The sequence below is a fragment of the Plecotus auritus genome (assembly GCF_963455305.1).
Source record: "Plecotus auritus genome assembly, chromosome: 1".
In the NCBI taxonomy this organism is placed as follows: Eukaryota; Metazoa; Chordata; class Mammalia; order Chiroptera; family Vespertilionidae; genus Plecotus; species Plecotus auritus.
The window spans coordinates 123,378,775-123,395,212 of record NC_137770.1 but is presented as its reverse complement, the minus strand read 5'-3'; the positions used below and the strand labels follow the sequence as shown (position 1 = coordinate 123,395,212).

The following is a 16,438-nucleotide window of genomic DNA, read 5'->3' as shown; positions in this document are numbered from 1 at the left end:
GCAGTTGGGGGGGACCAGGCCTGCAGGGGAGGGCAGTTGTGGGCGATCAGGCAAGCAGGGAGAGCAGTTAGGGGTGACCAGGCCAGCAGAGGAGGGCAGTTGGGGGAGACCAGGTCAGCAGGGGAGGGCAGTTGGGGGGGACCAGGCCTGCAGGGGAGGGCAGTTGTGGGCGATCAGGCAAGCAGGGAGAGCAGTTAGGGGTGACTGGGGCGGCAAAGGAGGGCAGTTGGGGGAGACCAGGTCAGCAGGGGAGAGCAGTTGGGGGGGACCAGGCTTGCAATGGAGGGCACTTGTGGGGGGCGGGGGGGAACCAGGCCTGCAGTGGAGGGCAGTTGCAGGGGGACCAGGCCTGCAGTGGAGGGCAGTTGTGGGCGATCAGGCCAGCAGGGAGAGCAGTTAGGGGTGACCAGGCCAGCAGAGGAGGGCAGTTGGGGGAGACCAGGTCAGCAGGGGAGGGCAGTTGGGGGGGACCAGGCTAGCAGGGGAGGGCAGTTGGGAGGGACCAGGCCTGCAGGGGAGGGCAGTTGGGAGCCAGCAGTCCTGGATTGTGAGAGGGATGTCCCAGATTGAGAGGGTGCAGGCTGGGCTGAGGGACACCCCCCCCCCGTGCATGAATTTCATGCACTGGGCCTCTAGTATATATATAACACTACAACAGTAGTATAAATTAGAAAAGAGTTAATGGAGATACAGTATTCTAGATTCTTGTATTGCATAAGAGGGATATACAGTAATTAACTTTAGATGTCAGTACTTTTAAGAGTGCATGTTGTAGCTTCTGTGGTAACCAAAGAATATATAGCTTCCAGGCTAGTAAGGGTAAGGGTGGGAAGATGGGGAGAAGAAAAATAGAAAAAATATGGAACACGTGAGTCAAATAGGAAAGAAAATGTCAAATTTAATCTAAATATTACTATATCAGCACCTACATTTGTACCAAAAATCAGTGGCTTAAAACAAAACACATCTCCCCTTTCCCCCCCTCCCCCCCAGTCTCCAGGTCAGCAGGGTGGTTCTTCTGCTCTCAGCCAGTTTCCTCATGCATCTATAGTCACCTGTGGTTTGGGCAGGCACCACTGCTGATCTAGCCTGGCTCTATCATTGGTTTGGGGGTTGGCTGACCATATGCTGGTCTAAGAAAGCCCTTAATTGAGAAAACTTGTCTCTGCTCACATGGTCTGTAATAGTCTAGAAATCTCTGCTCCACATGATTTGTTTTTATGGCAGAGGCAAAGTCTGAAGAGAGAGTGGAAACATATAAGACCTCTGGAGGCCTAGGTTAAGAACTGATACACTGTTATTTTCTGCAGAATCACATTGTAAACGGCATGGATTCAAGGAAGCTATTAATTATGACCATCAGTATAACCAGTCCACCTCAATGATAAATGCACATGTACTATGGTAGATGTACTGGTTAAAAGCCAGAGATTGTGAGACTGAATAAAAAAGTGAAGTTCAATTTTATGTTAGGAAACACGTCTAAAACGTAAGGTTATATAAAGTTTGAAAGTAAATAAGTGGGGAAAAATAGACAACACCAATACTAACCAGCATAAAAACAGAATAGCCATTGAAGACTAAATAGAGTAAGGTTAAAAGCAAAAATGGAAATATAAAGAGGACCATTTCAAAATAATAGGTTCAGTTCACCAGGAATATAATGATAAATTTGCTAATTTAATTTGTATGCATCCATCAGCATAGCCTTAAAAACTTCTAAGCCAAAAGTTGACAACACTGCAAATCCACATTACTTTGAGAAGTTTTCATATACCTCTGTGCAATTAATAGAAAAAAATGAAATAGTTGAACAACATGATTTACAATTTGACTTAATGGACATTTAGAGAATATTGCCCCGAACAACTATAGATTGTACATTATTTTTAAGTTTACATGGAATATTTATAAAAATTAACCAAATACTGTTCGTAAAGCAAATGTCAACAGATTCAAATTAAGGAACACTTCTAAATAACCCACAGGTTAAAGACAGTTTCATAATGGAAATTTGAAACTACTTTGAAATGAAATATAATAAAAATACATTTCAAAACTTGTGGGATCAAGTTACCATGGTGCTAAATAGGAACATTTTAGCCCTGAAATGAATATAATAGGAAAGAATAAAGCCTGAAAATGAATGAGCTAAACATTGTATCTAAAGAAATTATAAAACAGCAAAATAATTATGAAGAGTTAAAGAAAAGAAATAATGACATTAAAAACAGAATTAATGAAAAGTTGATCATTTGAAAAGACTAATAAAAGTGATATAAAATGTATGTTTACATTGTTCTTGTAATTAAAAATTAATAAAGAAAATAAATGCAGATAAAGACCTTTTTTCTTTATAAAAGTGAGAGTATTATACTATCTAAATATCCAATAAAAAGGATTGATTTGGTAAATTGTGTTCTATATGATAATTGATTTTTATATCTTCATTAAATTTTAAAAATATGTTTAGAGAGAGAGGAAAGGAGAGGGAGAGAGATAAACATCTATGCGAGAGAGAAACATTCATCGGTTGCCTCCAGTACGCGCCCCTACTGGGAATTGAACCTGCAACCTGGGTATGTGCCCTAACTGGGAATCGAATCTGTGCCCCTTCCGTGCACGGGACGATGCTCCAACCAACTGAGCCACACAGGCCAGGGCAAAATTACTAATTTTTAATGACATGGAAAAAATGTATTGTATAACATTAAGTGAAAAACAGTGTACAGAATTGGATGTTTAGTATGATTTTAACTTTTTACAAAAATTTATAGAAAAGGCCTAAAGAGAAATATGTCAAATGTGAACAATGTTGTAGATTTATATATAGATTTATGTGCTATAGATTTATGAGTGAATTAGCTTAAAATAGATTAATTTCTTTATACTATTCAAAAATTTGTATTTCTCAAATGATTGTTTTACACCTTTAAATTGGAAAATGGAACAAATTTTAAAAGAAATATTTTTCTTCTGCCCCCAGTCTTAAGTTCACAGTAAAGTAGTAATACCACTTCATGTATAGACACTCGAAGTGGTGGAAACCAGAAGCATCTTTCATGGAGGATGAGTTGGAGCCCTCTGGATTAGGCTTATGGGTCTGTAAGTGATACTATGAGCACCATTTATGTTCTTCTTCTTAATCAAATGAGGCTCCTCTCATTATTTACCTCCTATTGAGATCTGGCACTGATATGCTAACAGTTGGAAGTTTTTGTTTTGATTTTCTCTGAACTTAAACCAGTATCCCATTCCATGTTCTAGCTATTTAAAATACTACTGAGCTGCCTAGTGGGATTTATGAGGTATTTGTGTGCCTTATAAGAGGGTGACTAACATGTTTTATGGAATATAAAGACTTTGTAAGTTTGGTCTACTACATCTTTAATTGGGTTGTTTTGTGCTCTGTGATTAATTTTTGTATTGATTTTTTTTAATGTCGAGTCTTTTTCACTTTAGAAATGCTTGAGACATGTTTATATTGATGATTGGTAGTTATGAAACAAGAATTTGTGTTGAATAGCTTAATTAGTAGAAATATTGGAGCACTGAACTGAGCTCAAGGAAGTAATTAACTCAAACTCATAAAACATTCAAAAGAATATATGTTCCCCTCTAAAACAAAATTAAAAAATGGACATTTGTTAATAAATCTGTTAAGTAACTCTATACCTCTCTACTGTCTTTCTGTAGGAAGAAGCAATTCCGCTATCTACAAGAAACCAAGGGGAAAAAACATGGTATTGTTAATGAAGAAAATAATGATAGCAAAAGATTTGTAGGAGAAAATACAAATCGTGCTATGCTAAATTATACCACAAGAGACTTTTATAATGAAAAGCTAGAGGTAAAATTACCATTGATTTTTGGAATCTAGTGTCTGGGTATATCCCACATGGCTTAGGACTTGGAGGTTGTACATTTCTCCCTCAAACAGTCAAGATAACTTTTTAGTGTTGTTACTGTCTAAAATGTTAGCCAGCCTTAAATATACTGAGATGAGGAAAATAGGCACCATGCCATTAGGAAGAAGTAGAGCCCATAGTTCCAATATCTTCATTTCTGCAGAAAAATAATCCTCAAAAGAAATCTGAATGGTGACAAGAGAATATTTGACTTTGGATGATGGTCACACAGTACAATATCAGATCTTATAACATAGAGACCTACACCTGAAACCTATATGTTCATATTGACCAATGTTGACCCAATAAATTTAATAGACAAACAAAAAAAGAAATAAATCTGTATAAAAAATCTAGACCAAAGTAGGACCAAAGGTCCTACTTAAAAGAAAAGTGATATAAGGTTTGCTGTGAATACTTAACTAGCCCATGCCAGACTGGCAGGGGACACATTTCTGTTCCCTTTGCTTGAGTCCTTGGTGTTTTAATTCACTTCTTTCAATCTTCTACACAATTAACTTCTGTATTATTTGTGTGTGTGTGTGTGTGTGTGTGTGTGTGTGTGTGTGTGTGTGTGTGGTTAGATAATCATATATTTTACATAGTGGTCCCCCTGATATTTCAAGTACCGCCCCCCCTGGCCCGTACATAGCAATTACAATATATTTTTCCTCCATTGAACTCTCCCTGGCCACTCCCATCCCCCAGCACATGCCCTCACCCCCCTAGTGTTGTGTCCATTGGTAATGGTTCAACCAAAGAACTTCTGTATTCTTAATCATATAATAAAATTTTGACCTGTTCTGTTTCCACTGTAACTACAAAGGCAAAGTGTTCAGAGGTTTATTGGGCAGGGGCAATGCAATGTTAGGGTGCTGCATGAACTACAAAGAAGAAAAGCATGCAGTTTCTGCCTTGATGGAGCTCATAAAAAAGCTGAGGAAACAAGTCATCTAATTAACAATAGAATGTTAGATTGATTCTACAAGAGATTTTGAGGGAACTAATGGGCAAAAGAATAAGACAAAAAGATCAGGTAACATTGAGCACCTATGACTTATGTGCAAGGCACTGTATATAAAATTAGATATATAGATAGATCATTTAGATCTAAATCTAGATATACTAGTAGATATAGAATAGGTGTCATAGATATATAAAATTTGAAGTAAAATAGGCAAGTAGTTTTCAAATGTGTGTGTTTTTTAACAGCTATGGGACTCTTTATTCAAACCATATTGTAGCTGAAAACCCACTATGTCAAAACAAAGCAAGACAGCAGAGCTGCTGTTGTTGCAGAGGGAAAGTAAGGGGTTCAGAGCTTCATTTTATTGGATCTCCTATTCTTTTCCTTTCCCCGCATTTCACCCCAATCCTCAAGCATCTCTTTGGAACCCATAGGGCTCTGTGGATCATAGCTTGAAAATCACCTGAAAACTCAATGTATTTAACAATCCTATCTAATAAAAGAGTGATATGCAAATTGACCATCACTCCAACACACAAGATGGCAGCCCCCATGTGGACACAAGATGGCTGCCAAAAAGATGGCCGGCAGTGGAGGGCAGTTGTGGGTGATCAGGCCTGCAGGGGAGGGCAGTTGGGAGGGACTAGGCCTGCAAGGGAGGGCAGTTGGGGGCGATCAGGCTTGCAGAGGAGGGCAGTTAGGGGTGACCGGGCTGGCAAAGGAGGGCAGTTGGGGGCGACCAGGCCAGCAGTGGAGGGCAGTTGGGAGGACCAGGCCTGCAGGGGAGGGCAGTTGGAGGGGACAAGGCCTGCAAGGGAGAGCAGTTGGGGAAGGACCAGACCTGCAGGGGAGGGCAATTGGGGGCGACCAGGCTGGCAAGGGAGGGCAATTAGGGGTGACCAGGCCAGCAGGGGAGGGCAGTTGGGGATGACCAGGCCTGCAGGGGAGGGCAGTTAGGGGTAACCAGGCCAGCAGGGGAGGGCAGTTAGGGGCATTCCGGCCAGCAGAGGAGCAGTGAGGCATTGATCAGGCTGGCAGGGGAGTGGTTTTGGGGTAATCAGACTGGCAGGCAGAAGCATTTAGGGGCAATCAGGCAGGCAGTTGAGTGGTTGGGAGCCAGCAGTCCTGGATTGTGAGAGGGATGTCCGACTGCCCGTTTAGGCCCGATCCCTGTGGGTCCCAAATTGGAAAGGGTACAGGCTGTACTGAGGGACACTCCCCCCTTGTGCACGAATTTCGTGCACCAGGCCTCTAGTATTTTTATAGCATCCTAAAAGATGTTCAGATTTTACTTTCAATTCTTCTAGTGCAAGAAAGGTCACTGCTTCATAGCTGTATATCACTGAACAACTCTAACTATGAAGAAATTCTTACCCAAATTAAGCTGATAATTTTCATTTAATGATTCTAGTACTGCTTTGTGTCAAAAAGAGAACAAGTCCCTTTCTTAAGAAAACTCTTCAAATACTTAGCCAGCTAATCTCTGTCTCATTTTAATTCTGTCTACATTTATACTTTTGCTCATTCAAAAATCATGTTGAGCACCTATCACATGTAATACTTGGGCTGTAAGAAGTTCCTGTGTTAGCCTCATGGGTCTTACATTCTAATAGAGGAGATGGACATACACAAGGATAATAACAAATTAATATATCAAGAGAGTGCTGGAGGGGTGGCTGAACCAGGTCAAAGAAGGCTTTCTAAAGAAGGAGCTTCCTGGTGTCAGTCTTACAGGGTAAAATAACTACATAACAAAGGGAAGGGCAGTGCTGGCAAAGAGAACAGTGGGAATAAAAGGCATAGAAGTATAAGAAGATAAGGAAAAGGCCAGGAACTATAAGCAGTTTAGTGTTGTTGAAGCACAGAGACTGAGGAAGGTGGTTAAAAGATGAGCCTGAAAGATGGTAGGAGGGCTACGTGAAAGAGACTGAATGTAATCCTTTGGCCATCAGGAGTTTCCTGATTTGGTCAAAAAAGGAAAGTGAAAGCCAAGCTGTCAGGATTATGAGCCCTTCTCTTCCTGAAAGCAGTTGTTTTAATGAGTCAAAAATTAAACAATTTCTATAAAAGACATTTAGAAAGATATGAAAGAGCTGCATTCAAAACAAGGACAGTTTCATAGAGAAATCTACCAACTCTTTAAGAAGCAGATAATCCCAGTGATTTTTAGATTATTCAAAAGCACTGAGAAATAAAGAACATCTTTACATTTTTTCAAGGTTGCCAGGATAACACTGATTTCAAATGTTATGTCAGGATTGCACAGAAAAAGAAAAGCCAGACCAGATACCTAAGAATATTAATATTACAAAAGTCCTTTTAAAATGTTATCAATCAAAATATAGCAGAACATTAAATGAATAACAAACACTATAGCCAAGTGCAATTTATTCTAGCAAATTAATAGATCTAAAGTGAAAAATTGTGATGATTTCTATAGGTATTGAAAAGGCATTTCACATAACTGAACACCCATTTTAAGTTTTCTTTAAATAGAATAGAATAACTAGAAATTGGATAGTAAAAATCATGCATGATGTGGAAGCTCTAGGAACATTTGCATTAGTGGAGGCAGAATTCTGACTGAAAGGGCCTCCACAATTTCTCACCCCTGGTCTTCACACTCTGTGACTATATCCTCCACTGAGTGCAGGTAAAACCTCTGACTTGCTTCTAAGGGTAAGGGAATTGTGCAGATATAATTAAGATCCCTAATTAGTTGACCTTGAGTTAGTAAAAATAGATGATCCTGGATGAGCCTGACCTAATCAGGCAATCGTTTAAAAAGGGATTCAAGATTTCCCTGAGAGAGTCTCCTACAGGGCTTAAAGTAATAAGCTCCCATATTTTGAGAAGGTCACATGGAAAAGAACTTGGAGAAGCTTCTAGAGAGCAGCTGCCTGCTGACAGCCCACAAGAAAATGAGACTTAAGTCCAACAACTGCAAGGAAATGAATTCTGCCACAACTACTTGAGCTTAGGAGAGGACTCCAAGCTTCAGAAAAAGAAGCCTGGCCAACACCTTGTGATGTCCTGAGCAGGGCCTCAAGCTCAGCCATGCCTGGACTGACACATGGAAACTTTAGATAACAGATATGCATTGTTTTAAGCCACCAAGTTTGAGGTGATCTGTGCACAGCAATAAACACCAATGCTTTACTGAAGTCAGAATCAAGACAAGAGTGTCCAATATCACCATTATTATTTATCAAAGCAAATAATACAGTTAGACCAGAGAAAGAAATCATTGGTAACTTAACAAGAAGAGAGTGAATTTATTATTTTCAAATATTATTGAATACCTGGGAATCCCAAGAGAATTAATTGAGAAACTATAAAAAACTGTAAGAAGATTCAGTAATGGAGGAGGAATCAACAGCTTCCATATATATAAATAACAACAAAAAAGTAAATATATTGGAGGAAAGACACACAGTAACAGCACAAAAATATAAAATACCTAGTAAGAAACTAACCAACAAATATGCAAGAACTGTGAAGTTCACTTTAAAACATTAATGAAGTACACAAAAGATTTATGCAAATGAAAAAACCTATCATGTTTGGATAAGGATCTAAAGTTAATTGTTAGTTTTCCTTAAGTTAATTTAAAATTTTAATGTGATTCCAATAAAAGTACAAACATTTTACATTGAGGTGTGTTGATCCTACAGTACATCTGGGAAAATAACAAATAGCCATAAAGACTCTGAAAAAGAAGATCAGTACTGCTAGATGTTAAGGCATGTTATAAAGTCTTACCAGTTCAAACACGATGGTTATGAAGAAATGGACTAATGGAATACAATAAAAAGTCAAGTATATATCTGAATACAAAAGAGAATTTATTATATGATAAAGAATAATCTTAAACTGGTTAGGTGGACTATCCAATAAATGATTTGAGAATAATTAGGAAACTGAGGGGGGAGCAGGATTTGGTCATTATATCTTACACCAGCATAAATTCCCAATGGTCCAGAGATTTAAAAGTTTATAATGAAAGCATAAAAATTATATAAGAAATGGAAAATGTGTAACATTGGGATGAGAAAGACCTTCAGGGGAATAAAATCAGGAAAGATAAATGACAAACAAAAAATAGTTTGCAATGATCTACCTAAATTATAAAGAGCTTTTAGGAAAGGAGTCAATAATTTAATCTTGGTTGTATTATTTATTCAAAAACTAATTTCAAATAATGTACCATTTACCACAAAAACAAACATTGTAGGCATGAATAATAATATATGTGTAAGTCTTTTATGAGGTTTCAATGAAATTGTGAAATTTTATAGAAAGACCCTGAAGAAGAGTTAAATAGATAATATTCATGGATTGAAATTTTTTAAAAATATATTTTATTGATTTCAGAGAGGAAAGGAGAGAGAGAAAGAGAGAGAGAAAGAGAGAGAGGCATCAATGATGAGAGAGAATCATTGATCAGCTACCTCCTGCCCGTCCCCCACTGGGGATGGAACCTGCAACCCAGACAGGTGCCCTGACCAGGAATCCAACCATGATCTCCTGGTTCATAGGTCAATGCTCAACCATTGAGCCATGCCAGCTGGGCTGGACAGAAGCTTTTTACATGATAAAAATGTCAATTCTTCCTAAATCTATCCATAAATATAAGGCAGCTTTAATCAAAATGTGGACAGAGTTATTTGTGGAAATTCACCATTTGATCATAAAAGTTATCTGGTAGAGCAGTTTCTTAAAATATTATCTGATAGACCTAAAATACACAAGAGTAAAAGTGGGAGAACTTGCCTCACCAGATAGCAAGTATTATACAGCATAGTAATGAAGGCAGTGTAGGAATAGACAAATGGACCTGTGCACAAAACAGAGCCAGAATTATCCCATGCGTATGGAGAATCTATACAGACAGCAGGTTTTGCAGACTAATGTAGACAGACTGCATAATAAATGGTACTGAGGAGACCCTACTTTATACCATACAGCAAAAATTAAATCCAGATTAAATAAAAATCCAAGTATGAAAAGCAAAAAAAAAAAAAAAATGTTCTTCTTTTTTTTTTTTTTAAAGGAGAAAAATCTTTATGACCTTGCTTGGGTAGGCTAAGATTTTCTCTTAACACACCAAGGGCACAAACGAGAAAGAAAAAAAAGTTGATAAATTTGGCAATCAAGGTCATTGTGAGTTATTTGGTTTTGGGCTGTGTGTGTGTGTGTGTGTGTGTGTGTGTGTGTGTGTGTGTGTGTTTAACAGAAATCGTTTCAGTGGAGTCATAGAAGCAGAATCTCAATTAAAGTAGTTTGAGCATAAATAAGCAAGAAGAAGTAAAGACAAGGAATGCTGACTCCTGTTTTGAGAAATAACAAAGGAAAAGAATGAATTTGAAGTTACATAATATTTTAGAAAAGAACATTAGGTCACCAGGAGACTTAGATTTGGGACCCTGATTCTACCACTGATAGATCTTACTCTAGTCCCTTAATCACTCTCTCTTGACTCACAACCCAGCATTCCTTCACGTATACCATTTATTCTCCCTCTCCACTTCTTGAAAAAATTTTAAATCTCTGTAGCACAAAGTGCTCACTCTCTCTTCTCTACATACTGGGGGAATTAATTGAAATGAGTTTCTCACAAATGAGGGTAGGCAGACTCTTTCATTGTACATATGACATGTACAATTATACATATGACATGCATAATTTTGTCGGTTTGTAATTGCCCATCCATTCTCCTGATTCATTCTAAAAAAGATTTATGATGGATGTCGAATCAGAGAGCTAAAAGGGACTCTAGAATCCAATCCTGTCCTTAGACAGATGAGGCAAACTGGAAACAGGACTGACCACATGGTAAGTTACTGACAAAAGCTGCTTCCAGAACTCAGACCCCTTATTCCTGACCTTGGACTCACAGTGTACCCTGCCGCTCTCTGAAGTCTGCTTGACCACCTAGTGCAAAAGGGCTTTCTTCTCGGAACACTGGTTGTATCTGCTGTCTCATCTCATTCAGCACTTACTGTTTTAAGTTAGCTTTTCGTATGTTTAGGCCATCTCTCCAACTAGACTGCAGTTTCTTCGAGGACTAGATTAGAGATTTCTCTAGGCAAATAGTAGTAGATGATGTCTGATCCTGATCAAGTTTCTCAACTTCTATTGACCTTAGTTTCCTATTTATAAAATGAAGATACGGATTAAATCCCAATACAATATCATTATAGTTAAACTCGCTTTATAACAAATCCCACTGCTGACCTACTTTTTCCATCTAACCATCTTCATGACAACAACATTTTAGTTCAATAAAATAATATAAACAATATTGTATATAATTCATCTCATCAGGATTGGACTTATAAAATTGGACTTGCTTTATGAACCACACAGGGATATTGTGGGATAGAAAAACAAGTATATGAAAGCATTTGAGAATGGGAAGAGCATTATTCAAAGAGCAACAACAGCTCCTTAATGGACATGGCAAGAGAGGTATTGCTAATGTGCTTCTTAGCAGGATCATTCTGTATGGGCAGAGGGGGTGTGCTGGCAGACACCTGACGAGTTTTAGAGTACACTACATGGAGATGCAGAGTAATTGGCTTAGAGGAGAGAAGAGATGATGAAGTGAAAATGCTTTCAAATACAGTTACTAGGTTATTATAGCAGATACATTTCTGTATCAACATGTTTGTGAAGAAGTAATGGAAAAAACTATAGCAGGAAATTTTAAAGCACCAAAAATTGCACTATGCCAATTATGAAAAGTTTGTTTCTCTTTGTATTATGTATACGTTATTTAACAAGATACATCATTTAAAACTTCTTTAAATTTTTGTTATACCTAAATTACTATAACGTTTTTTCACCTTACTACCAGAACTTTAACTTTTAAAAAAATATACGTTTTTATTGATTTTTAGAGAGAGAGGAAGGGAGAGGGATAGAGTGATAGAAACATCAATGAGAGAGGAATATCATTGATCAGATGCCTCCTGCACGCCCCCTACTGGGGATCGAGCCCACAACCAGGGCATGTGCCCTGACCAGAAATTAAACCAGCAACCTCTTGGTTCCTGGGTCAATGCTCAACTGCTGAGCCACATCAGCTGGGCTATCTTTTTTTATTTTTAATTCAAAATCGTGTTCTAAGATACTTAGAAATCTGCAAGAGAGGCATTCACTAAATATGCTCTGTGTCTTCTATAAATGCATTGCTCGTTGTGAAATAGTGTGCGTTTCAGTTATTAATCTCTGGTGATTCACACTTGTCTTTCTTCCTGGTAGGTAGTCCCTGTGTAGCCCAGATTTACCAAGTGTTAAAAGAGAGCAGCTAAATGCTGTTCTCATCAACAAGCTAACTTAGTGTAGGTGACTAAGTCCCATACTATACTTCAGAGTTAGAGATATCAGGTTCATCGGAGAAGTTGCAAGCTGAAGCCATTTTTTGTTTATCACCCATAAAAATCTGTACATATTTTATGATAGGTCAACCAATGGCCTGTTGTTTTTAGCCTATGAACTAAATCAAATCAAGTTGACCCCTGAATGGTGAGTGATTATTTAGAAAAATCTTATGTCGTAAGAAAATTTCCAAAATGTGCTTCTATTAGGGAAAGTTAGTGACAATTGAGATTCATCATTAACTTACATTAATTAATCAAGAATATAAAATATATTTTTCCCAACTGCTGTGGGTCAGTTGGTTGGGCATTGTCTCAGGCACCAAGAGGTCACTGGTTCAATTCTTGGTCAGGGCATATGCCCTGGTTTCGGGCTTGGTGCCCAGAATGGAGCGTGCAGGAGGCATGATGATGTGTCTCTCTCATCAATGTTTCTTTCTTCCTTCCTCTCTAAAATCAATTTTTTAAAAAAGTAAAATATATTTTGTTGTTTTAAAAGTTGTAAAAATATGGAAAAGGAAGAGAAATAGAAAAAAAGAGGTAAAAAGACTCATGGTCTCACAACACAAAAACTACCTTAATGACACTTCCATATATTTTCTTCCAATAGTTTTAAATATCTTTTTCTAACTTTTTAATGAAAATTTCAAACGTACAGCAAAGTTGAAAGAATTTACAATAAACAACCATCTACCCAAACCTATAGTCTACTATTAACATTGTAGTGTACAGTGTACTTACTTTGTCACATATCTATGCATCTATCCATCATCTGTCCATCAAAATCCACCTTATATTTTAAATTTATTTCAATGTAATTGCAGACATTAGCATGCTTCTCTCTAAGTAATTCAGCATGCATATCATTAAAGTTCAGTATTTTATATAGTTTCTTCTTTTGAGGTAAAATTTATATACAATGAAATACAAGTCTTAGGTGTATAATTGCTAAGTTTTGACAAATACATACACTCTTATAACCCAACCTCTATCAAAATTTCATTTTGCATTTTTTCCATGTAACATTATAATGTATTTTTCTTCTTATCTAATCTTTGTGAGTATAATTTTTTTAATCACCCAAGGATATTTTTTCCATTGATTTCTAGAGAGAGTGGAAGGGAGGAAGGAGGGGGAGATAGAAAAATATCAACATGAGAGAGATACATCTATTAGTTGCCTCCCCCACTGGCACCTACCCAGGCTGAGGAACCTGCAACCAAGGTCGGTGCTCTTGACTGGGAATCAAACTGGCAGCCCTTCAGTCTGAGGGCCAGTGCTCTAACCATTGAGAAAAAACGGCCAGGGCTATAAGTGTAATTTTAATGGCAATATCTTTTGATATTTTAAATTTAACATTTTGAGTTGGAGGTTTCAGTAGATGTTTTTCAAGTAGTTAAACCTATTGTCTCATTGACATCTCTTTCCTTCTTTATTGATGTGAATTGATCTCCCTATTATTCTGATTATCTGGTCTATTTCATTGATTTTTCCATATATATTATGACACTTTCCATCATCATGCCTTTATACTCCCCAAAAATATCAATATCCAAAATTAATGTTGAATTCCTGCATTAAACAAAATGGCTTTGTTTCAGCCTCTGGGATGAAACTGAGACCCAGTGCCCAAATATCCTTGGGTCCAAAGCTTCTACTGCTGTGTTTTGAAGATTTTTCAATTGTAGACTACCAGACCCAGAAGTTGAGAAAAAGCACTATTTATTTCTCTCTTTCTTTCTCCCTTTCTTTCTTTCTTTCTTTCTTTCTTTCTTTCTTTCTTTCTTTCTTTCTTTCTTTCTTCTTTCTTTCCTCCTCCTCCTCCTCCTCCTCCTCCTCCTCCTCCTCCTCCTCCTCCTCCTCCTCCTCCTCCTCCCCCTCCTCCTCCTCCTCCCCCTCCTCCTCCTCCTCCTCCTCAGAACATGGTTTTTTAAGTCACACTGTCCTGGGTTTGTATCTTGACACTTGAGCTACCATTTTGAAATATGAAAATGAGTCAAAACCAGCAGGAAGAAAATGCTTTGTTTTAAGGGATCCTTCGTGAATGTACAATGCAGTTTTAATTCGGCTTCTCTGAAAGGTGTTTCCTCCTTCTGTGTGTGTGCCCCCTTTTTTTTTAACTTTATTATTTATGCTATTATAGATGTCCCCATTTTCCCCTGCCTTTGCCCTGCCCCACCTAGCCCCGGCTCCTACTCAGCTCTCCCCTTCCCTCTGGCCATCACCACACTGCTGTCTGTGTCCATGGGTTATGCATATATGTTCTTTGGCTAATCCCTTCTTCTTTCATCCAGTCCCCCTCACTTCCCCTCTGACAGCTGTCAGTCTGTTCCATGTATCCATGCCTCTGTTTTTATTTTGTTCATCAGTTTATTTTGTTCGTTAGATTCCACATATAAGTGAGATAATATGGTATTTGTCTTTGTGTGACTGACTTATTACTTTCTTTCAAAGGCCAACTTATGGATCCCAGGCTTGTATATATTTCCTCTTCCTCCTTGTACTTTTTAAAAATATATATATTTTTATTGATTTCAGAGAGGGAGGAAGAGGCAGAGAGAGAGAGAAATATCAATGATGAGAGAGAATCATTGCCTCCTGTATGCCCCCCACTGGGGATCAAGCCTGCATCTCCCACAGAGTTGTCCAATGGAGGTAGGAGTGGGCTGGGAAGCAGCGAGCTCCCGATTGCTGTCTTTTCTGAAGCACAACTCTGTGTCCAGACTGTCCAGGAAAGTATTACTGCTGTCAGCTAGTGCTGCCCTGACAGGTGTTACTGTCTAGGAAAGTATTCAAGTTTCCCTGGTTCATTGTTGCTTTGGCTTCTGGATTAATTATGATTCAGTGCAGATTTTTCTTTTTTTAACAGGAAACAAAGGAAAAAAAGAAATTCTGCAAAATTTACATAGAGGACCTTGTGAAGGAAGCCACAGAAATCAACATGAAAAAAGAGGCTTTGCAGAAGCTTTGGCCACAGATGTTCATCGAGCTTGTTAGGGATGCAGTCTTGGAAACTCGCAACAAAAATTCCTATATGAAGCTTTGCCTACAGCAGATAGCTGACCAAAATTAGAAATGGCTTTATAGTTACAATTGATTTTAGCAGTTTTTTGTTCTTGAAGGTTAAAAACGTAGTTCAAACAAGTTAAGAAAACAACACTATCCTACAAACTAGGATGCATCACTGTTCTCGTAGTTCAAGTCAGGATGGAAAGAAGGAATGGAGAGAAAGGTGATTTTCCTGTACGCGGTGACCAGACCACCGCGGGGAGCTGAGCCGGGGGAGCTGAGCAGGTGGAGCCAGCTCGGCTGGTGCGCCCTGTTGCCGCCCAGCTGGAGTGTTACTCAGGTTCAGCATGAGTTGATTCTACCATCTTTGAGCTGATAATTTCCAATTATTTGCCTTCCTGTTTTATGTCATGATTTCAAAGCCAAAAATATGTTCTTTTGTATAAGTTTATTATTAAACTTACTAATAAATTAGTAAACAAAGTATGTTTGCCTCATTATTCCAGTCAGAATTGTCATTTTCTTTATAGTTCCCCTTTAGCTGAGTCGGAGCCTTCTCTTCACTCAGGTGGGAAGAGGCCCTCATCTAGGTGCATCCCCTCGGAACACCACAGGAGATCCCAGGGCCACTGGGGGCAGGAAATATGAAAATGAGTCAAAACCAGCAGGAAGAAAATGCTTTGTTTTAAGGGATCCTTCGTGAATGTAAAATGCAGTTTCAATTCGGCTTCTCTGAAAGGTGTTTCCTTCTACTGTTAGCTATTCTTGGGCTTTTTTTTTTTTTCTGGCAGGCTGTGTACCTGTACCTCAGAAGCACTAGGGATTTATGGGTGAATGGTTCCAATTTCATTTAAAGATCAAACGGGAAAACGGGTGGTAAGCTGGGGTTTGTCCATGTTCGTGCCACTCAGGAGGCTGGTTGGAGTGCATTCCCGCAGCTAGAGATGGGACCACTTTAGAAAATGATCTCACAGGTCAGTAAATGGGACTTCTCCAATTTGCTCAGATTTCGCCTAGCACCTGTTAACTGGCAGCAGGCCCACCAAGATGTGGAACAAGAATGAGAGAGGACAACAAAGTCAAACCAAAATGCTGGGAGGAAGCAGGCAAGCTGCTGCTGCAGCGCTCAGGCCCCACATCTCTAAGAGCTCTTGGTCCTCCTCCCCCAGAAA

General features: G+C 38.6%; 1 protein-coding gene across 12 annotated transcripts in view; it reads left to right on the top strand.

The window, feature by feature from the left end:
* LRRC49 (leucine rich repeat containing 49) overlaps nt 1-15,746 on the top strand; it is a 253,934-nt gene extending 238,188 nt beyond the window's left edge. For 9 of the 12 annotated variants that reach the window (XM_080663538.1, XM_080663543.1, XM_080663542.1 and 6 more), the window contains 2 exons: nt 3,697-3,850; nt 15,127-15,746. In XM_080663538.1, coding sequence (XP_080519664.1) covers nt 3,697-3,850; nt 15,127-15,330 — 358 coding nt within the window. In that variant the 3' untranslated portion in view covers nt 15,331-15,746. The remainder of the gene's footprint in view (nt 1-3,696; nt 3,851-15,126) is intronic. The other 3 variants (XM_080663544.1, XM_080663549.1, XM_080663548.1) reach the window with 3 other exon arrangements.
* The last annotated feature ends 692 nt before the right edge of the window (nt 15,747-16,438 follow it).